Consider the following 23,537-nt stretch of genomic DNA (forward strand, 5'->3'; position numbering starts at 1 on the left):
CAGTCAAGCTAAGTAATAAAATATAAGCAAATTAAAAAAGTGATGAACTTTGGCCAAGGGTCAAACTGAAACAATCAACTCACAATGTTCATCTCTGAAGGTTTGATGAATCTCTTTTAACTGGTGTTGATGTCGTGAACTGAAAAATGCATGATTTAAGCAGCCAATGACAGTGATGAAGAAAGTGATCATTTTCAGTTCTTGCAGTTAATTTTTGCACTTTTTCTGACACAGCAGAATGTTTCGCAGTTAAGGCTCCGATCAAACGCAGCTATTTGAATTGGTGACGGAGACCAGAAACAGAACTGAAGCTTAGAGAATAATATTTTATTTAGTCAAAAAGCTCTTCGTTGCTAGAATCTGATGGCGGTTCGTGAATGCATGATTCATAAGGCAGCACTTCACCTGGTTATAAATTCAGCCTGATGAAGACAAAGGGGTTGAATTACTCACGGTTAGAGTAATTCAGCATATGAGGAGCTGCTCCTTCAGTCAGTCCTCAGCTATGCCTCAAAGATGTTCTGCAGTTAGCAGCACTAGCTGCCCCACCTGATGCAGACAGACTGAGAGTCAGTCCAGTTTGGAGAAACAGATAAGATCTCACAGACCGTCAAGCCAACTGCAAGTCACGTCACAGTTTCTTCTGAATGCAATTTCTGCAAAAGAAAGCTCAAACTTCGATCATGGGAATGTCATTTTATTTGCCTTTGTATCCTCTGTTTCTTAACCCCTTAACCCTAACTTTAGGCTGAACTACCCAAAGTTATAAAATGGTGACATCTTTTTAAGAGAGCTTGACAGCTGTCTGATCTAGACAGTGTGGCGGCTGCAGCTGATGTTTGAATCACTTGGTGTGATAATAATGCCCAGCATTCTTTTTTTGTTTGTGCCTAAAATGTAATGCCATCCAGGTCAGTCTCTGAAAACAAGAGAGCCGCTTTGTATCAAGAGTCCGACTCGTAATATCTTTGTTGCCGATGCACCCCACAGGTGTGGAGCGTCCAGAGTATTGCTTATATATAACACGTCTGCCCCGCTCATTTTACTGCTTCATTGGACCATTTATAGTTCAAGATTTTGGATGACATCTATGCCTCACATCTCTCTCTGCGCTCTGCCCCTGTCAGACCTCTCTTTAAATCCCCTGCCCTTTTCCAATAGATGTTCATTTATCTATTTTTGCATGTGTATGAGCTTATTTTGGAAAGACCTGTCACACTGCAAAAAAAAAAAAAAAAAAAGAAGAAGGTGGGGGGGAGGCTGTGAGAAAAAAGGAGCTTTGCCATTGGTAGCAGCTGTTGCTGCTGAGACACCTCGGAGGAAATGGAGAATTGGACGCACACTCATCCAATTTACCATTAACAAGACCTTATTGGATGCAGGCCCCTTCGAAACATGTGGCTTTGCCTTATGTGGCTCTGCTCCTACATATGCGCTGCTGTTCCTCTTGAATACGTGTGACAGAGGTCTGTGATATTACTGGCATCCGAGATCTGGGATCAAAAGACAGACACAAAAAAAAAAAGGTAATTCAAAAGAACAGTATAGTCTCTGTGACAGTCTAGAAAAAGAAAAAGTTGTGTTTAAAACTTCAAGAATAACATGGATTTCCACATGTATGGAAAAAAATGACTGCAAAAGGAAAGTCTGACATGCAACATGAGACTGTTTCAAACATCAAACGCTCAATCTGGCCCACAAAACATACGATTTCCGGGAATTTTATAGTTTCCACATTTATGCATAGCCACATTAAGGGAGCAAGGTTTTAGTTGAGCTTTTTTTTTTTTTTTTACAAGAACTGACTTCATGTTCTTTCCACTTTATTCCTCTTACAAATATGTCATCTTATAAAGATATTATGTGAAACAGTACAATACCTGCATGTATTCTCTCTGGTCTGGCAACATTTTTTTTTAATACTTTACGATTTTTTTTCTCTGTTCCATGAACGCGTCACATTCTTCAGAGAGAGCAGTGTATATCTAGAAGGAATCTTTACCTTTCACAGAAAGGACACATAGATAACAACCCTGGTTGTTCTCACAGTTTTTGCCAGAATGTTCAGTTGATGAAAACAAACAGTACTTCTGTTTTTTTTGTTGTTTTTTTTTACCTCTAAAAACCAGAGAAACTGGATTCAGCTCCGGGCCCTGTGCACGCATACACACGGAGCCGAACAAAGCGGCCGGAAACTGCTGATCTGATCATTGTGGTGATGACTCACAACATTTTTATTGTTTTTCTTTGAAAAGCTTCAATCGTTTTTTTTGTTTTTATGTCCACACAGTCCTGTCAGGGTTTATTACAGGGCAGAATTTATCGTTTATTTTTAAACTACTTTAAATTCCATTCTGCTATTCAAATCCATGAGGGTTTATTGAACATACAGCGCCTTCACTATTCACACTATTCACTTTTTCGCATTTTGTCACATAAGAGCCATTTGGATGATAAGAAAATAACTCATGTCTTTCAAAGTTTTTTTCAAATAAAAATCTGGAAAGTTTGTTTTTCAGTCTCTTTTTTCAGTCTCTTTTAATCTGATACCGGTCAATAAAATCCGCTCTTGTTTAATTTGATGTCAGATATTATGTTGAACAGTCTTTCACTGCAATGACTCGTTCTCTCTACCAGCGTTTTACATGCAACAATTTTGGCTAATTTTTCTTAGCAAAAAATAGCACAAACTCAAAGCACAAAGCCCTTCACACTGTAAATCACGAGCTACTGTTAAACAAATGAACATTTCCTTAACCCTTCCACAGTTCTGGCGTGACGCTCTGGAGGAGCACGGCAAATGTCACGGTCAGACAGCAGGGAGGGGGGGTTTAACCCGTCAGACTGTCAGTTTCCGAAATCACACCCAAAAGATCGTCATAAAAGTGCACACGGGACCAGTGTGACCCCGTGTGTGCGGACAGTTCGTGTAGAAACCACAGACATCCAAATAACCTTGACCTTAAGAATCACATCTCTTAAGACCAAGGAAGGGTTAAATGTGATATTGGATAAGTCATACCTTAGTGGCAGGCAACAGTGTGCAATGGTTAAAATGTGACGTCTAATTTAAAAACATGTAATATGAGTGTGTCCCAGGGCTGTGTTAGGGTTACTGCTTTTTTCCTTTTACATCAAATAAATTTGTGTGTAATGCAAATATGGCTATGTACGCTGATGATACTCTAACATATTATCATAATGAAACTGTGGAAGAAGTTGTTCAGATGAAATGCAGGTTTCCATTTGGTGGAAAAGCTGCTTAAGTGCTTAAGATCACTTCAGTGTTTTTAAGAAATTGACACTGACTTCTGAATCGTCCCTGTGTATTCATGAAAGTCAGAAACTAAAGAATGTCGGTGAATTCAAATAGTTAGCCGTTACATTTGACCCAAATTTATACTAAAGACAAAAAACATTAAAATGATCAAACATATTAAAATGACATTGCAGATCTATAAGAAACAAATTATGACTGAGAAGGTAATTGAGGCGTTTGGTGAAGGTGTGGTGGACCTGGACACATCTACAGGCTTCAGGACATGGATGATGTCCTGGGTGATGGATGATGTTGCAGTCGTGTCATTGAACTAAAATTTGGGGAAATGCTGCTCTGGGGGGGGGGAAACCCCCCACACTTCCCACATTTCTGTTCCCTCATCCAACATGGACACATTTTCACAGAATGTCGAGGCTGAAGCGTGAATGGCGGTACAATGGACGTTATTGGTAAACACCCAGTTGTCATGTTCCCAAAAACAAACAGAATCCCAATGGAAAGATTAGCTCTGAGGCTCCTTTTAAACAGCGTGTGAAAAATGAGCCTCCTGTCTACCCGGTTACATAAATGTTTACTGAGAAATACCAAACATTGTGTTCTATTTGTTTTACTTTGCTTGTGGTTTGACTATTACTGTAGATTAGTCATCACCAGAGTTAAACAGAGCCCTGCAGGGAGAACAAACACCAAGCAGCAGGCTGCAACCAGGAAGACGTGTATGAAACGGTTGATCCGTGCTGGCCCGTAGCCACGTGGCTCATTACATTTCAAGTAGTTTGCTGCAGAATTGGACCAGAGGTCTTCAAAGTTGAGTGGGGGACCATTTAATCACTTCATGAGTGTGATCCAAAATGAGAGAGCTTAAGGCAAAAAGTCAGATGGGCCATCTCTCTCTCTCTGTATGTGTGTGTCAGTAACCAGAATGTGTTTTTTTTTTCATTGCGCTTCAGCTGAGCGCAGAAACCGAGGCCTGCCACCGCCGCCTCTGCTTCTGCTGCCTTCTTGGCAAACAGAGAACTTCTTAAGCACTAAGCTGTAAATTTGCTTAATTTGACATGAGTCCGAGGGGAACAGGATCATTTTCTTTCAGGGGGGAAAAAAAAACCCTGGCATATTGGCTGACAATAAGCTGAAATGGTCCAACATGGTGTTTCTGCCGCGTGACGACGGCTCGAACACAGAACAAGACGGCGTTCAAGAGAGCCGTAAAACCGTTTGAATCTGGCACCGGCGCCCGGGTGGCTCATTTTTATGTTAATGATGAGAAAGCCTCTCAGCCGTAATTTCCTACACGAAGAAAAAAAAAAAAAAAAAACTGACGACAAAGCGCCTCGGAGTGGTTCATCTGCTCGCAGACACGAGGACCTAAGGAATGTAGAGAGCGCGTGTACGCACCGGGGTTAAACTGCTTCAGCAGCTTCCTCCTGTTCTTGTGAAAAGCCCGAGTCTGTTTCTCAAAATAGTGTCAAATTTTATGGTTGGACATTGCAAAAAAGTTCCAAATGTTTCTCTGTTTTTGTTTTAGGTGAACGGTCAAAAATGAAGTTGAATGGAAAAGCAGCAGGCTTTGGTTGTGGAAGTTGAAGCAAAACAGAAAGTATTTGCTGTACATGGGAGTCATTAAATAAGTTGTGGTAAAAACCTGAATCTCAAGCAGGAAACTGAGATAAAAGGAAGCAGTTTGCTTTGAAATGACAATGTAGTGGATTTAATAAATGACCTGGAAGACACTCCTTACAGTCGAAACCAGATATTCACATACACTGTATAAATAGAAACATGACCTTTGTTTTCTTGCTGTCTGACATTCAATCAGACCGAACTTTCCCAGTGTTTGGACCATTATGAGTACTACAATTATTTACATGCATGTGTTAAATGTCAAAATAATTTCACAGCTTTAATTCTTTAAATTCAGAAGTTTACAGACATAAAAGGGTTTGTTTGTGTTAGTATTATTGTTGTTAGCTTGTGCATTTTATATGAAAATATTTATTTTAAAGTAAGGTAAACTGCACTTTGCCAGGTACTACAGCACTTTTTGCTCTCTTTCATCATTTTGCTTAGCTTTTAAAGTTCTGCAGAGCCAGTAAAAATGAGACTAAGATGAAAACTAATAATAAAAAAAAACTTTTAATGAGTAATAAGCTTAACAAAAATTGGGGGTGGGAGGGTAAGCAGCAATAATTTGGGTGCATTAGTGTGCACTCTATTAAAATATCTAGTTTGTTAAAGAGCAGTCTTCCCTGCTGCGAGTCTTTCCAAATCCTACATCCTTATTGGATAATGTCTATCCACTCTACTTGCAAAAGTTCTCCAAATCTGTCTAACTGCGAGGAAATCTGTCCTCCAAAGTCCCTTTTGTTGGTGTAAACCAGGCTGGTCTGATCATTTCAGAAACTATACTTGGACTTTGCACTTTGATGCACAACCATGCACTTGGCACAATCCATTTGTCTCCAAGAGAAAAAAAAATGTTAAACTTCATCAGAGTCTATCCCTCCATCCCTTTATATGAAGAAAAGTGGAGAACAAGGGGCTGGTTTTTGCCGGGCTAGTGGTCTACTGTATATCTACATCTAAAAGCATTAGGTTTTTTTTTTTTTTTTGGTTTGTTTTTATCATGTATATTCAAAGTTAATAAGTGCCATTAGTCCAAAGAGGCACTTGTGGTTCAGGTTGCAGAAGCTTGGTCTAACTGAAACTCGATGACAAACTAAATGTTCATAAAACAACTTTTGCACAGACCTACTCTGACAAGCAGTGAAAAACTACCCTCATTTTCTCCATACTGAAGCTATTCAGATGGTTCTCCGCTAGGCGAGATACTGACTTCACATCCTCTCCACAGAACCCCACTTTGAAAAATTCCCTTCCAGCACATAAATCACAAACACTGCAGTGTGTAAAAACAGGGTCATCTAGTCACTTTTTCTAGGATCTAAAAATATACGAAGTAGGAAAAAGTTCACAAGTTCCTTGTGGCCGGTCACCAAATCAAAGCATTTAGCATGTAAAATGCATCGCAGTCCGATTTATTTCTGTTGGATGACTTTTGGATATTGCGAGGCTCGGATCAACTTGACGACAGCCTTTAAAAAGACTCGTTTCAGTATCACAGCTGTGACCTTCATAAACCGGAGCGGGGCAACAGGTGGCCATCATGTGTGCGCTAATCTTCCACATTATGGTTGTTGATAACAGACACTGCACACCAGCGCTCAGTTAAAACTCAGTAATTTAATATGGAATACATCAGCAATGTGATATTTGTAGCATGGAAGAAGCAAAGGTTGGGGAGATTCTGCTGCTGCTAATAATAGTAAAAGTCTATCATTCACGTTGGGTTTCTGTTACCAGAAGAATTCAGAGTACCGAAACAGACCCTCCGAAACAAGACATCAGGGCGTCCACCGGGGGGAATTTAGGGATTACTTTTTTTTTTTTTTATTTCACTTGCTCTCCTCTTTCCACGAGCGTGAAAACAGTGATTGTATTTCGCCATGACAATCCCGTGCCAATTTGGAAGGACAAGGTCAAATGGGCAGTCTTTCAGGTTTTTTTTAAAGGCCGTCTTTCACTGCACATCAGTGCCGGATGGTTGGAAATGTGTGTGTTTAGACAGCTGGAGGCTACAAAAGAAGAGAGCAGCAGGGCCTGTCAGGTGATTTATAAAACAACCAATACCATAAAAAACACACAGTATTCATTCACACTTTTGGAAAAACACTGAACCAAACACGAGACTATACTGAGCAAAGCAGTTTAAATTGTGCACAGAGCAGGAAAAAAGCTGTCGTTCACTTACGTTTTTCTTATTTTGTCGTGATTAAATGTTTCAGATCTTAGATTTTGACGTCCAAAATAATCAAAAAGAAGTTCTCATGTGATGATTTTTCATTTTTATTATTGTTATTATCAAGGCAAAATATACCTATCCAAATTGATCTGGTGCTATGAGAAAAAATTATTTCCACCTAAAAATAACTAATTGTGCTCATTCATTTTTTACACAAAAGTTCTAATTCAGCCACATTTAAGGTTTTTTGACCTGTTTAAAGGTTAAAAGCATTGATGTATGTTTTAAAGATTACAAATGCAAGTGAGTTTGAGCTGAAGGTTACAGCCTGATGGTCAGATATTCCTTTTTTTTTTTGCACCACTTTGACGATTCTGTTGAACAAGTTGCTGTAAGTGTGGCCCAGCAGCCATACCATCACAGCACCACCTCTATATTTAAGTCTTTTTGAAATTGTCACTACCTTTCCAGCACCTTCCTGCCTGTTACCAAGATGCTTTAGGTGCTTCCACAGTCGGGGCCTGTGATTAGTGTAATTTAAACAAACGTCAGCAGGCAGCACACCTGTTGCCCCCTGCATCGCCTGCAGAAGCAAAGGCTAACAGGCCTTTGCCGAGATAATCCAATCTGAGCACCAGCGTAGAACGAGGGAGTTCTGCAACCTGGATCTCCTCGTGTTCTCATGTCCACTCGCCCTCCATTCCTCTGGCAGCTCAATGTTCGACCGTTCAGAAATATTAACCAGTCAGCTTCCTCTGCCTGCAAATAAGATGAGTCCAGATTTTGTTCAAGTTCAAGAAGAGACTCTGCAACGAAGCCAGTGAAGATCCAGACAGAGGCCACGCCAGGCAGGTTGGGAGGGGTGTGTGTGTGTGATCCCATTTGATTGTTGAGAGTTTATATCGCCAGTGATGACAAAGTGCTTTATGACTTGGCGGTGTTCGCTCGGCCCTGCAGTTGAAGCCTTATACGGGCAAACCCCCTCCTCCAGTGACCTTGACTTGTCAAATGTTCTCATTTTCACCCAGAAGGAGCCCCGGTGTTCAGCAGCCACTCAGTTGGTGAAACGCTGCTTTTAGAGAAGAGCGTTACGATGTGATCTGCGCACACAAACACCACCGGGAGAGTGCTGAGGAAATTGGGATGTGGCAAAAAAAAAAGAAAAAAGAAACACTTCTTGCCTTCAGTCTACTTGTACAGGTTTGTATATCATCAAAAACGGGAAGTGCTCTTGATACAGAAGTGTCCGGTCTCCATTTATATTCCAAACACTGGGGTTTACTGGAATAAAAAAATGCAATTCTTGTAAAAACATGAGGATTTACACTGTAGCAGCAACAGAGTAATGAATACCTTTAATCCACAAATTCTCTAGTGTGACCAATTACAGCAATTAAAGTGAGGAATAGGATGCAGCTCCCGAAGACGTTTGCAAAGCTAGGATCCAGAAGGTGTAGGAAAAAAAGCTTTAGTTTTCTGCAGTCAAATTCAGTCCAATTTTGCTTTAAAAGATCTTTAAAAAAAAAAGAGCTACACAATACAACAATAGTGAATTCACTATTGTTATATTTTGTTATGTATTGTTATATTTTTGCCATTATATTCAAATATAATGGCAAAAAAATAAAAAGAGAATAGAAGCCAAAAAAAAAAACAACTAATTTAAGATAAAACGGAATCGACCAACCATGAAATCATCACTTGAATGGCACCAAAAGTAGTGATCTTGAAAAATCTTTCTTTTTCATGTCTAAACTTTAACAAGAGGTCATTCCCCAACTCAGTCCTCTCTGAGGTAAGCTCAGGATGAGCTGATTAGCAGGTCTGAGAGATCAGAAATGTGTAAAGGTGCAAACGCTCAGAGATTTATGTTGGGTCAAGACTTTTAAAAATGAAGAATAAATAAAGTAACTTTGAAACAGATTCTAAAACCGATCAGGAAAAGCTGAACAAAGTAAAAAAAATTCTCTTGAAGTTCGAGATTGAACGTTTCAATTACAAACTGGATATTTGTGAAATAAGTTTCTACAGTTTATTGATAATTACAAGATCCACATAGACACCTTGCTTCTGAACAAATTGCTATACATAACATACAGCATAGATGGACAAACATACACATCGCAGGGGCGTCGTGTGGCGCAGCGGTTAGAGCAGGTGCCTCGTGTGGAGAGGCTACATATATGTGGAAGTCCCAAGTTCAACTCCTTTCCTCAGTTCCTTTGCAGCATTCCTTTCCTTTCTCAACTTCCGCCTGTCGGATTACTGACAAATATGAGGCACTAGTGCCAGAACATAAAAAAAAAAAAAACAAATCTAAAAAAAACCCAACGCATTATACAAAATTATTGTAAAATAAATAAACTTAAAATAATTCTGCTCAAGTGCACGTTTATTGTTTTTTAGTACCAAACAACATCTTATATAATGACAGAATGCTGAAGTTATCCAAAAGTACTGTAGTACTGTAAAATGCTATAAGAAGTGCAAATGACAAAAACAATAAAAGTAACTAAAAAAAACAAACAAACAAACCAAAAAAAAAACCCCAAAAAAACAAACTTAAATATATATATTTTCCCCCCAAACAAACCCAATATTGAAATAACTGTCAGCATGCTCATTAAAAATAACAGCAATACCATTACAAGGCAAAAACTTACAAAGGTGATAAATATGCTAATGGCACAAAAAATAGAAATGCTGAAGTCCATCTCTTCATCTTTACAACTGTCAACAATCGTGTCGTTGTTAAGGACTGCTAAGGGCTGCTGTTTAAGCAAGTTCATCTGGTGGCTTCCACGCTTCTAAACAGACAAAAACACAAGACATCGATGAAGCTGTGCGAATAATAACCCATGGTGCATTTCTATGCTGGAAACTAATGCCTATAGAATATATAAAATACTATACATACATACATATATATACACATATACGTCTCTGGGAAAAAAAAAAAAGAGAGACCACTGCATTGAACCCCATTAAAAACCTCATGGTTATTCCACCAAGTATTGGTTTCTGAACTCTTCCTGAGTTAATAAAACATTAATGTTGTTGTTTCTAAATGTATATGAACTTGTTTTCTTTGCATTATTTGAGGTCTGACAGCACTGCATCTTTTTTGTTATTTTGAGCACTTGTCATTTTCTGCAAATAAATACAAAATTTTTGCTTGGAGTTTCGGAGACAGGTTGTCAGTTGTTCACAGAAAAAAAGAACAATGTTCATTTTACTCAAACATGTACCTATAAAAAGTAAAATAAAAGAAACTGATGTGTATATATATATATATATATATATATATATATATATATATATATATATATATATATACACTGCTCAAAAAAATAAAGGGAACACTCAAATAACACATCCTAGATCTGAATGAATGAAATATTCTCATTGAATACTTTGTTCTGTACAAAGTTGAATGTGAAGACAACAAAATCACACAAAAATCATCAATGGAAATCAAATTTATTAACCAATGGAGGCCTGGATTTGGATACACACAAAATTAAAGTGAAATGTTCCCTTTATTTTTTTGAGCAGTATATAGAATCTATATGTACTTTTCCTATGACAGCAGCACAACAAAGCAAAGTGTAACATATCCCAGGAGAAATATTGAATTTTTTTCCGGCTCATAAAATCATTTGTATCCTATCAGTGAAAGTTTTCAAAATAAAACAAGTGACCCCCAGCTTGGCTTCTTAAAAAGAAATATAAAGAATTAAATATAAGTCAGTGCTCTGTAGAGCTCTTCAAAGGGATGACTTTAAGTATCTTGAAGTCTTGTTCACAAATTAGGGAAAAATGGAGTGGGAGATCAACAAGCATATCACAATCACACAGTGATGTGGGCGCTGTATCGATCTGTTGAGGTGATTTGGCAGTTGATCTGCATTCCAACCCTCATCTATGGAGGCACAAGCTCTGGGAAGTGACCGAAAGAACACAAGAAACTGAAATGAGTTTCCACCACAGGGTGTCTGGGCTCTCCCTTAGAAATAGGGTGAGAAGCTCGGTCTGGGAATATCCTGGGATTCTCCCGGAAGAGCTGGCCCAAGTAGCTGGTGAGAGGGAAGTCTGGGTCTCCCTGCTTAGGTTGCTGCCTCCATGACCCGACCCAGAGATAAGTCGAAGAAAATGGATGGATGATACTTCGTTTAAAATCTAACACTACTGTAGATATTCCCACTACTTTAAAAGAGTAACTTGTAAGTGTAACCAGTACACAGTGTAAGTACACAGTCATATGTGCAAAAAAACCCCTGCAGCCTTACCTGGTAGATGCTCATAAGGCATCTCCTCCTCCATTTTTTTCAGTTCTCCTTCTGACACATTAGCAACGAGAAAAACACCAAAACAGTCGCTCATGATATTGACAGCGGCATTGAGGCGATCTCTGATAAGACATAAAAAAGAAAGAGTTTTTAAAACCTTTTATATGTCTGACATCAGGTTAAAAAAAATGAATAAAATTTTGCTAAAAACGTACAGCAGCCATTCAATGGAGAGCAAAAGGGAGGCAGGTCTCACTGGAATCCCAGTGATGGTCAAAATGAAGAGGGTGGTCATCATTCCTGTAGCGGGGATTCCTGCCTCTCCAAGAGTGGCCACTGCCACTGTCACACTAAAGAGAAAAAGTGGAGGAGATCATAAAGACAAACCACTCTGAAATTATGTAAATCCACTGAGGGTGCTGGGGGGGAAACATGTAAAATCTGTAAAACCGATGCGGATAAATGTGTCTCAACTGAAAGTACCCTCGACAATGTGTTCTTTGCAGATGACACAATACTGTCTTCGAGCACTGATGGGGTTAAAACCAAGCCCACATCCAATGATAGTATCTCAAACCTGAGGGGTGTACAGCACTGTTAGCAGCACTGTTGCCTTGCAGCAAGAAGGTCGTGAGTTTGAATCCCCAGGCTCTTTTCTGCACGGAGTTTGCATCTTCTCCCTGTGTGGGTTCTCTCCAGTTACTCTGGCTTCCTCCTTCAGTTCGAAAACACTGATTGATCTCTCTAAATTCTCCCAAAGTGTGTGTGTTCATGATTGTTTGTCTCTCTATGTTGCCCTGCAATGGGACTGGCGACCTGTTCATGGGGTACCCCACCTCTCGCCCATTGGCAGCTAGACATAAGCACTAGCACACATAAGCGTGTAAGATAATGGATGGCGTTGAGATGATAGTCCCCGAAACGACACCTCTAGTGTTGAACACATGGAGCCTTGAAAAAGCCAAATGGACCAAAATTTCAGAGGAAGGTGTCGGACACATGACTGAATATGTGGAGGATGGAATAGTGACTTACGCAATGCTGATGATGTTGCTCCAGTGCAACCTGGAGCCTGAGAGTTGAGCAATGAACAGGGCAGCGGAAATCTCATAAAGGACCGTTCCATCCATATTGGCGTGAATCCCAATGAGCAGCATGAAACGAGTTATTCTTTTGTTGATCCTCAGTCTATCTTCGCAACAGCTGAATGTCTCTGATGCCGCATAACTTAAAGAGACACAGGCACAAGTTCTCTGCATTGGACATTTAGAAATTCTTCCAACGTTGCTGCAATGTCGTCATTTGACACACACACACACACACACACAAAATGTGAATTTTAAATAAAAAGAAAAAAACACAGTGGAATTGTCCTACGAGCGTGAAACGAGCATCCCCCTAAGCAATGCAGGTGCAATCCCTGGAAAGATTGGGTATGGGTTCCTTCTCATACACACGAAGCAGATGAGTGGCAACACCAAAAAACCATGGATGAGAAGTCTATTAGACAGTATGTCAGTTTTAGTTACACTTGACGAAATGAGTGAGAAACCAGCTGATGGCAGAGAACCTACCCAGTAACAATTACGGTGATGAACTTTCCAAGGCTAACAACAGTCTGCCAGTCGTCTGCAATGGTATGAACATAGCTTGCCATCATGAACATCACTGCAATGGGAAAATAGCTAGAAGGTCACAAAACAAGAAGAGAAAATCCTAATTCGGACCGGTCACAATTTTCCTTGAACCTCAAATCCTTTGGTAAATTTAGTCTGCCCAAAACCTGTCATGAACAACAAAAGATGCTGTATTCACTTACATCATTATTATTTTCACCAAACTTTTGGAGACAATGTTGACGGTGTTGATGACCTCCAGAAAGGTTCCGCCCACAGCTCCAATCTTCCTAATGCTCTTCCCAATGAAAACTGACACCACTATCAATCCGAGCATGTTAACTCCTCGCATGTTTTCGCCTACTAAATGCAAGTCTAGATTTCCCTATAAGAGAAGAAACTCAGTAAAAACATACAGCTAGATGCCAGCTTAGTGCCTGAATATTGCAGAAAAAAAATGTTTTTCACCGTAAGGGTACCGTTGACCTCTTGTGACTCCTTGAACACCTTCCTAGTCTTGTACTAAAACCAAATAGAGTTAAGTCATGAATATTTGATGGTCTGCTTAATGGAGCCTTCTAATTTCATAAGTGATTGAGACACACCTGTTTGTAGCTCAGCAGAATCAGATTGTGTGGAATGAGGTTTCTACACAGCAGAGCGACAAAAACACCATGAGAGGGAGGAACATAACTTTTGGTCCACTTTAAACATGTTTTTATGCCAACGGCAAGAGACAGTCTCAGTATGTTCTAAATTATTGATGTAAAAGAGGCTGATATAAAAAAATATCACACAAAGATAAAAATGAAATTTTTTTTGTTAGTAAGAATCAGGCTACACACTTAGAATTTGCTTTCACCTTATTAGATCAGACAGGGCATCAATGGTGCTGTAGGCATCCTCAGATTCAATACCGTCATCTGGTTGTTCGGCATTTGCACTGATCCCTGGTTTGATCAGCATTGTCAGGGTGATTCCTATGACACATGATCCAGAACAAGAGTTAAAGATGTTCAGTAAGAGTAAAAGGACACTTGAAGGCTTGATAAAGGCTATTTTTATCGAGCTACAGTTACCATCTTTACGTAACAGAATTCTTGAGGGTTTCATAACAGAGAATGGCCACTTGAGAATTACTGTTTCAACAATTTACAACTTCTACCAGCCAGCAGTATAACTGTATTAATTTATTACTGGAGCAATAGAAGCCAAAATGTATCTATCTGTCAGTCTGTCCATCCATCTATCAAGGACAATTTCAATAAACGATTTAACACAAGAATTGAAATAATCGTAATCACTAATTTAGTAAGCAATTAATTGCTAACTAGAGTAAACAGGCTCATATTCATTTGCTGAAAGAGAAACATATTCAGAGAAGTAATTTAGCCAAAACCATAAAAAATTTTACACATTTTGCATTGTGTACAATGCATTGTGTACAATGCAAAATGTACACAATACATTTTGCATTTTCCACTTGAGGAATTCTGTTCTAACCAGAATTCCTCAAGTGGAAAGGTTTTGGCTTGTTCTGGTTCAAATTGTGTAAAAAACCTCTTGGGTTAAGCACCTTTTGCTATTTAGTTATTAATTGGTTAATCAAAAAAAAAAAAAGAAGCTAAACAGATCAGATATTTTTATTAACTCAAGCAGAAAGGTCTGAGCTTTTCATGTTGACACGTTACTAAAAAAAATTTAATTTTTTTTAGCTACAGATACATACTTTGCTACAAATGTTCATAATTTCACTATAAGAAAGCTATGTTTCAGCATTTTAGGCAATAAAATTTGTTTTCCTATTTAAACTGGTTATTGAATTATTTGTTTGCTTGCTCATATAAAATAAGCTTACGTAGATAAATTAGATTTTTTTTAAATCAGTCACTAATTTTGACCACTACAATAACTGCTAAACCATTAACTGTTAAAGTGGCAGTAGTAGTAAAAAGCTCTTTGCACTAGAACTTATTAAAGTTCTAGTGCAAAGTTCATGCTGAGGGTCTTTGTAACAGACCCTCAGCATGAGGGTCTGTTACAAAGACAAAGATGTTACAAAGATTTTATCTCAGCCTTTTTGTATTCTCCATGTTCTTGTTTTCCTAGTTATTCAGACCTGGAAAATGTTATAATCAGTGCCATACTTTTTCAAACTGCATAAATCAGTGAAATAAAATCGGTAAAATAAAATATATTTATAGGGGAACTTGGTGGGGAAGAGCAGGGTAGTTTAGGTATAGGAAATAATGGAGAAAGCTAATGGCTGGCTGTTTGTAATGTACCCTCAACGCACCCAAAGGTCTTTGATCAACAAAGCCTGGTCGCCCAGATAGCAAGTTGGAGTTGAAATCCAGACAATACTGCATATGCAGTGAGAAAACAAATGCTCCTTTAAGAAATGAAAGAATTCATGTTGGTAAGCAAGATTCCTCTTACCTGTTATCAAAGACATTACTGTTGTAAAGATAAAGTATGTTAATGCACATCTGGTGATCTTTTTGGAGGGACTGAGAGTGGCACCAGCAATTCCTGTGGAAACAACAAAAACATGGGTTGAGAAAGATTAAAAATAAAATAATGCACAATAGGTAAACATACTGTTGTAACATGAAGGTAGCTAAGGAGAAAATCATTGATGTAAATCCTTCAAGGACATTTAAGTTAATCCTTTGGCCCTTACAACCCTGATTTAAAGTCCATAACAAAAACCTGTCTTAAGTACCATAGAGAAGGTTAAATGACTCAAAATAAACACAATTACAAACACAGATTAAACGTATTCTGCTGTCTCATACTGAAAGCAGTAAAATATGTGTATGAGACAATTCAGCCTTCATGAATTGGAGATAATATTGACAGAGATAAAGCTAACAGGAGAGATCAAAATGTATATATATATATATATATATATATACACACACACACACACATATACATATGTATATATATACATAAAAGATAAAGTATCCAGGAACAGACATCTCAGTACAGAAATGTGCAGTTCTAGGCACAGCCAAGATACTGCGCAAAACCCTCAAGCTCCCAGGCCTCTGGTAGAGGACCCAAGCTCAGAGGATGAAAAGAAACTTGCCAAGCCTGGTGGTTGGGGAACCCAAGAGGTCCACCAGTGGGTCACTGTGGTTTTTGTATTAAAAAGTATTATGTTTACAGGAAATGTAAAAATATTAATGTGCTGGAATATTACTACGTTACTGGAAGCCATTGCTGATGATGCTTAAACACATAACTATAGTCTTAAAATCAATGAGCCAAAAAATAAAAAATAAAAAAATACAATTAAGAATAAATATACATTTTTTGCACAACTTTTAAGTCCTAATTAAGTTATCAGCCACTGGATCTTAAAACAGCTCCAAACACTGGTCACATTTGGCACCTAATGTACAAATGAACAAAGCAGCTGCTTGGGTCCCCCAGATCTTCAGGGCCCCCACAATTTTAACACAGACTGATCTAGAATTTTAACATTTGTTTATCAAGAATGTCAACATTGGTAAATTTGATTTAATGGTTTCAGCAAAGACGAATTAAAAATAAATTAAAAATTGTGTAACATTTAAATTTAAGATTTTAAGGAGATGGCAAGTTTACATTGTCAAAGTGTAAAGAACAATCTTCATAGTTCGACTGCTTTGTTACCATAGCTACAATCTGAGGCTGTGTTTTATCTTTGAGTTTGAGCTCAAAAAAGTATATTTGTGAATGCATATTTGTTATCTCAGCAGACTGTTGTCAGTAATTATGACAATAGTTTATTTAAAATGTCTACAGGTTTCAATTGAAATATTTTTGTATTTTGTTGCATTTTTCCATTTTAATAAAATCTCAGCTACATCTTTACAGAAAAATACAGTAAATTCTGTTTAACGACAACAAGGTGCACACAAAATGATAAGAAAAACTAAATGCTGCAAGAATAATTCAGAAGCCTTTGCTGTATTTTGCAGTCAACTTAGTGAATTATTACATTCTATTTTTAGAAACTTGGCCTTTAAAACTTGTGTGACAGCTGACAGCATTAGAGATCTCTCTTGTAACTTACCGAGTATCACATTTGTCATCAGCAGAGGGACAGTAACAAACTGCATCAGCCGGAAAAGAAATTCTCCGGGAATGCGAAGCCACGCTCTCTGGTACAATGTAAGAGTTGTAAAGGTCTTCAAAACCAAGCCAATAGCAACACCTTCAAAAGAACAAAAGACGTTTTGGTATCCATACACAGTTGAGATCAAAATGATTATCCCCCCCCCCTGATGAAACTTTAATTATTTTTTTCAAAAATGTCTCAAGTGCTGATTTTTCATCACAGCAGTTCCAAACATCCTACTCTTTCTTTTGGATGCTTACATAGAATTTATTTTCACCAAATTCTTTCACAAAACCAAAATCCAGCAAAGCTATTAGCTCCTCTGATGTCATCCTCTTTGCTGGATACAACATGCAGTTGTTTATTGTCGTTTGTAATAAGTCTTTGGCAAATATTTCACGCTACTCGAGATTTGATGGTATTCTCACAAAGACCCTGGCCTTCAGTGTGCCCCATAGACATTCAATGGAATTCAAGTCTGAGCTTTGTACAAACCTGTAAATAATATTCAACTTGGCTTTCACCAGAAAAAGGATAGATAGTAAAATGCAATGGAAAATAAAATGTCAAAGCAATGGCAGCTACATGGATTATTTCCCATTTACTTTACATTGTAGATGTTTGATTTACGTCACATTTCAGTTATCTATGCATTTCACTAAATATTTCATTCAATGATCACCATCAAATATCAACTGAAGTGTGATTATATACATTTTCATAATATATCTCTGTCATGGAATTTGTGCACTTTAAAAGAGTGAATTTACTCTTCATAAAGAAGGTAAAATATTAGTCAGTTTAGTCTGAATAAACAGCGATAAAATATTTAAGGAGCCTGGTAGGATTTGTGTACGGTTGCTATATGTACATTTTGTATAAGTATATAGACAACATTTGAGTTTCCCTCTTTATGAATGACACAAATAATTGGTTCTAAATGTGTGTGTCCTTTTTTCTTATCAGTTTACGCTCAAAATGACACAAATTGACTTAAATGACGACATGAAATTTATCGTAATGTGATCATAGTCTGTCAAGTACATAAGTCTTACTTTTTGAACTAAATTTGTGATTTAAATGACCTTTCTGATACTATAATTTACTCGGATGGAACGACATTGTTCGAAGGACAAAAACAGCCAGGTACACGGCTGCTAGATTTAAAATAAGTAAATAAACATCACTGGGTTGCCTTGACAACAAAATATGGAGTTTAGCTTCAGCCAACAAACGGTTCTCCCAACGTTAGTTTCTGTTGAAGCGGGTACGCTAGTATTGTCTAGCTTGTACTCTTCCGCTAAATAAAAGTCTATAAATGCTTTATTTAACTTATGACGTGTATTAAGCAGCGAACACGAAAATAAAAAATATATATTTTTAAGTTAAACATGTTGTCATAGCAGAACACTGTTGTCAACACTAGGTTCAAGATATGTTGCCTTTTTCATGTTGCATAGAATAAACACATACTTACCCACAACAACAGCCGATAGAGTCACAAATGTCAACGCATTCCTTGTGTTAAAACAACTCCGGATGCACCTCCTGCTCCAGTCTCTGGTAGACATTTCTTCAGCGGTCCAACAGATTTCATTGACATTAGCAAGTTAGCATCCACCGCTAGTCTACGACTGGTTTACCCTCGCAAATTACATGAAGCAAATTAGTCAAATACCACTAACGAAGACTTTTAAAAAGCAGAAACGAGACAAATACAAACTTACTACGGTGAATGAAGTTCAGTGGAGCACGATGACTAAGCAATTGACTAACAGCTTTTAGTTATTCCCTATTCAGTTTAAAAAAAAGAGTCTCGATCATTCTAAATGATGCACCTTTTTTAAACCTAAACACTTAACAGAAAACTAATCTAGCAAATCAACAGAGCAAATGTCTTGAGTCTCTTCGTTCTTCAAGTTGGCTTCAAGAGAGCCAGCTCTCTTGAAGCCAACTTCAAGAGAGCTGGCTTGAGACAGACAGAGGCTTTCTGTCTCAAGGTGTCATCCAGTTAAAACGTTTCCTTTTGAGATCTTTGTTAATCTAGGTTTACATGTATTCTAATCTGATCACAAATTTTCCAAAAATTATTCTGGTCTGCTCGTTTGTGTACTAATTTATTTGATTGCACTTAATTTTATTTTTTCAACGTGTCTGTGTTTTATTTGGTGGTTCACATCCTCAAATGTCTTGGAAATTTTGAATACACTATCGGAATAATAAAAAAGGATTTTTAATAGTTTCACTGTTTGTCAGTGAAACGTATGTGATTATATGCATTTACACTTAGTCGATGTTCCTTTTTGCATGAATTAGTGCATCGGAGCAGCATGGCTCTGGGGGCGATTGGCCTTTTGTTCTGTTGAGTTGCTAAGGAAGATCAGATTGCTTTGTCCTTCAGTTCATCTGCATTGTTGGGTCTGGTGTGTTGCAGTTTCCTAACCATATCTTCTCTGTGAGGTTAAGGTGAGTTTGTTGCCCACTCCAGCACAGTGATGCCTCTGTCATTTAAGCAGATACAGATAGATTAGGTGGTGCAGGTAGGTGCTGGAAAGTCTAAGTCTTGACAGTGGAGGGGAATCCGAGGAGCTCTTAAATTTTCCTAGTAGATTCCTGCCTTGAGTTTGGTCTTGATAAAAATACAGTAAACCGACACCAGTAAATAACATGACTCCACAGATTATCATAGACTGTAGAAAGTTCACACTTGACCTCAATCAAGTTTAATCCATTGATCCTCTTTATTTTTTCTGGAGACCTTTGTACCTTCATTCACAAAAAAAAAAGAAAAAAAAAAGAAATGCCACACTGTTGCTTAACATAGGTGAGATGCTTCTGGTCATGAGTGGCTTAAAAGGGCGGTAATATGCATTTTCCAAGCACATGCTGCTATAAAATTGCAAGTAATAAAATGTACCTGGAATTTTGCCTCGATTCTTTTATGCATGTTTGAGAAAACCTTTTATCTGGCTGTGCAAAACGCCTGGGAGGATGTAGCACCGCCTTGGAAACTCAGCTCCTCCTCTAGCAGAAACGTTGCTAGAGTTAATAGAAGAGAGATGTGGTGATGACTTCCTGAAGGCGGAGTTTCAGAAAGAGCAGAAGTTTTTAAAGTGACATAGGCCCCTTTTCGAGGCATTGATTTAAAAAGTAAAAGTTCTTTAAGTCATATTTAATGTAGCATTTTTTAACAACTATAGTTAACATAGTTACTTGAAAAAAATGGCACTATGTGCTTGGAAATCACATAATAATGCCATGAAATTGGCCTGTCTTTTTTAAGAAGCTCCTGTTTCTTGCGACACTCTGCCTTCAGCTTGTCATCAAAAACAATGTTAATTTAGGCTGAGTGCCCCAAATGAACATTGGATTTTAATTTTCTTCACAATCCTCCAAAGTGGTGGTTCTCTCTGATGGCTTTATGCTTTTTTCCACTACAGTTTGTTAGTTTCCCATTGACATGATTGGACATAGCAGTCTGGAAAAACAGTTTCTTTACCAATCACTTTTTGTGGCTTACCCTGCTTGAGGGAGCCACTGAAAGCCTGGTAAATCAGTCTGTCTTTTCCATGTTTGTCTAAGCCATTAAATGGTCATAACATGAAAATTCAATATTAATATCCATCCGTCCGTCCATTATCTAACACGTTTATTTCTTGTGCCCATCTCTAGCGGTTAACGGGCGAGAGGCGGGTGCACACTGGACATCAGAGCTCAGTTTTAAAACACATTTCATTGGTCCTATGTGAAATTCTGGCTTTCGGAGAAACTGGATTTTGGGTTTCATTCGCTGTAAGCCATCAAAGTTAAAAAATTCCCTACAAGTATCACTCTGAGGGAATATATACTTCACTTTTAGATTTAAATTAATCAAATGACCAACCGTTACAGTTTTATTTAAGTTGTTAAAATGCACCTGTAATCCTTCCTGAGCCCATTCATGGTCTAGAGTTCAGTCTCAGAAAGTTAAGAATAGCTACTGATGAAAAATTCAGCATTTTCGACTGATGATTTCACTGCTTGTGCAATGATTGGACTAATAGTGATCAACCTCCTCGAGCTATCTGCAAGTTTAGAATCCACTTCATCATTTAGAGTGATATGAAACCATAAAAACTGAGACAGGATTACCAATTGAGCTCCAAGACTTGTTCTTGCTGGACCAGAGAAGGTGTCTAAGGTGCACAGGGAGCCACCGTTGTCCTCTAACTGCTCCTGCTGCTAAGGGCGAACAACTCCTGCATTGATCCAAGGAGACACTCAGGCCTCTAACCTGCTGAGTGCTCAGTTCCAGTGAACAATGGAGTTCAGAGCGTGTCAATACACCATCCTATTGAGTGCTCTCCGTTTAGCAGCAAGATTGATGAGGTTAAGGCTCCCAGCTGGGGAGTCAAATGGTGTCAAAACCAAGGTGTTGCTTTGGACAAACAGCCCCTCTCTCTACCACCACCACGCCGAGAGCGGCTGGCACGTGGAATCAAATTTAAAATGTGCACTGGGTTCACGACAAGGTATGCTAACTGTGGTGGGTGTTGTTCGGACTCTTCAAAATGCAGATGAGAATATAAGGCTGGGATAGATGATGTTTTGCAGACAGGAATGCACTGCAAATCCCCCAAGACACTAAATGATGTACAAGTGGATTTATTACAGTAGGTCCCTATAAATCTAAGGTTGGCCTGAACTCCAGGGAGAGGTTAATGGATTACAAAGGGATGTGGTATCGAACCTTAGAGAAGTTTATACACCTCATCAATATGTGAAATGCTATTGATCATCCAGACTTTGATAAATTAAATTCAAACACTTGACAATGCATGGCAATACCTTTCATGAGAAAAAAGGAAAGTTTCATTTTGACCTGGCCACAGATAACTGGTTTAGAGTAAAAGTTACAAAGTCAAGAGTCCAAATAATCCAAATAGATACATTTTCTCCCATACTCAATGCTGGTCTTGATCCATAAAAAATGGTTCGTGTGCGTGCTGCGTTTCCACTGCCTAATTATAAAGAGAAAATTGATGATGGTGCAGCGCTCATTATCCAAAGTTTCTTCAAAGAGTCACTATATACACTGATGTCTGTGGCCAGGAAGGATCTCCTTAAGTGGCCTGTATTACAACGGTGTAAGGAAGCATCTTACTGACGACACTCTGATTTTCATTTTATGGAGCTTCTTTATACAATCATCTCAAATGGCGTTTGACATCTTTTGGTTTCAGCCGAAATCTAAAGTTGCTTTGTTAATCAAATTTGACTGATTTGGACCAAATATTATTTGGTATAACTTTAAATAAAGTTAAAACTTTAAATAAAGTTAAACCAAACTTTATTTAAAAGTTTGGAAATCGTAACTGCAAATTCAATTTAAATGTTGAACCACAAATGGAAAAAATAACTTCATAAACAGCAAAATAACAATAATAAAAATAAAAAGAAAATTAAACATCAACATTTTTGAACGTGGTATTTGCATGACAGGAAGCAGGAGGCATGTGCTGTTGATCAACCTACAGGAATAAACAAAGGTTCGAACATTTGATCTCACGGCGCTTCACTTAGTCACTTCTGCCAAGAAAGCTGAGAAAATGGTGGAAGTCCCTGCTTGTCATGGTTTCAGACCACTCAGCAGAGGATGATTCAAGGTTTTACAGTCAACACGCACATACAGTATCTCAGGCTGGTGTTCTCATCTGTAGCTGAAGTTGCATTTTTTTTTGTGTGAAAGACATGCAATACAGCACCCTGCAAATTGCATAAATGGCCCTAGAACTCTTTCACACTTAAATGTTGCACAAAGTAGTGCAACATTCATCAGTGTTTTTCCAAATCAAAAGCTGAAAGGCATGACATAAATTATATAATGTATGTTATTCTTACTAATAACCCAAATTAAAATTCAGTCCACCTTGCAAAGGTGGGTGGAGTCTGTCAAAAAGGACCAATTTTTTTTTTGACGCAGATGAAACCATAATAGAACATTTTAGCCTACATGCAGAACAATGTGTGAAGGAAAACCAGTGTCGGAAATCACCTTGAAAAAAAAATCCCTCATCACAGTAAAACATGGTGGTGGCAGGATCATACTGTGGGGATGTTTTTCTACAGCAGGCTCATCAGAGCTGAAGATAAATACTAGTCGGTGAAGGAAGAAAATGACTGTGGCTCTGTCACCTACATCCTAAAATTTCAATAACGTTTGTGGTTGTAATGTGACAAAAACAGTTTCAGGGTGTGAATACTTATTCAAAGCCTCGTGTATATATATAAGAATAAAAACTATGACATTATCAAAACTATATTACAGATCTGAAAAAATAAAAAGTCAATTCATTTCAGATATTTTGCATTTTCAGTTTAAAACCAGTCGCACAATTTCTAGGCCTGCTGTAGTAAAAGGAATATCGTTCACTGTACGTTGTTTCAGTTTTAAAATAACTAA

General features: G+C 38.1%; 1 protein-coding gene across 2 annotated transcripts; it reads right to left on the reverse strand.

The window, feature by feature from the left end:
• Positions 1-9,088: 9,088 nt before the first annotated feature.
• Positions 9,089-23,413, reverse strand: LOC106919903 (excitatory amino acid transporter 3-like). 2 transcript variants are annotated; one of them, XM_014990571.2, is made up of 14 exons: positions 18,823-23,413; positions 18,573-18,739; positions 17,051-17,191; positions 15,424-15,516; positions 13,847-13,964; positions 13,590-13,632; positions 13,453-13,506; positions 13,188-13,369; positions 12,943-13,053; positions 12,746-12,868; positions 12,404-12,595; positions 11,584-11,718; positions 11,369-11,490; positions 9,089-9,886 (listed from the first exon to the last, which is right to left on the reverse strand). In XM_014990571.2, exons 2-14 carry the CDS (start codon positions 18,664-18,666, stop codon positions 9,855-9,857), a joined length of 1,440 nt encoding a protein of 479 aa, XP_014846057.2. In that variant the 5' UTR covers positions 18,667-18,739; positions 18,823-23,413; the 3' UTR covers positions 9,089-9,854. The 2 variants fall into 2 exon arrangements, with proteins under 2 accessions (XP_014846057.2, XP_014846058.2); XM_014990572.2 differs by lacking the exon at positions 12,746-12,868.
• Positions 23,414-23,537: the final 124 nt, after the last annotated feature.

The sequence above is a fragment of the Poecilia mexicana genome, unplaced genomic scaffold (assembly GCF_051168715.1).
Source record: "Poecilia mexicana isolate PSO_F unplaced genomic scaffold, ASM5116871v1 scaffold_7, whole genome shotgun sequence".
In the NCBI taxonomy this organism is placed as follows: domain Eukaryota; kingdom Metazoa; phylum Chordata; class Actinopteri; order Cyprinodontiformes; family Poeciliidae; genus Poecilia; species Poecilia mexicana.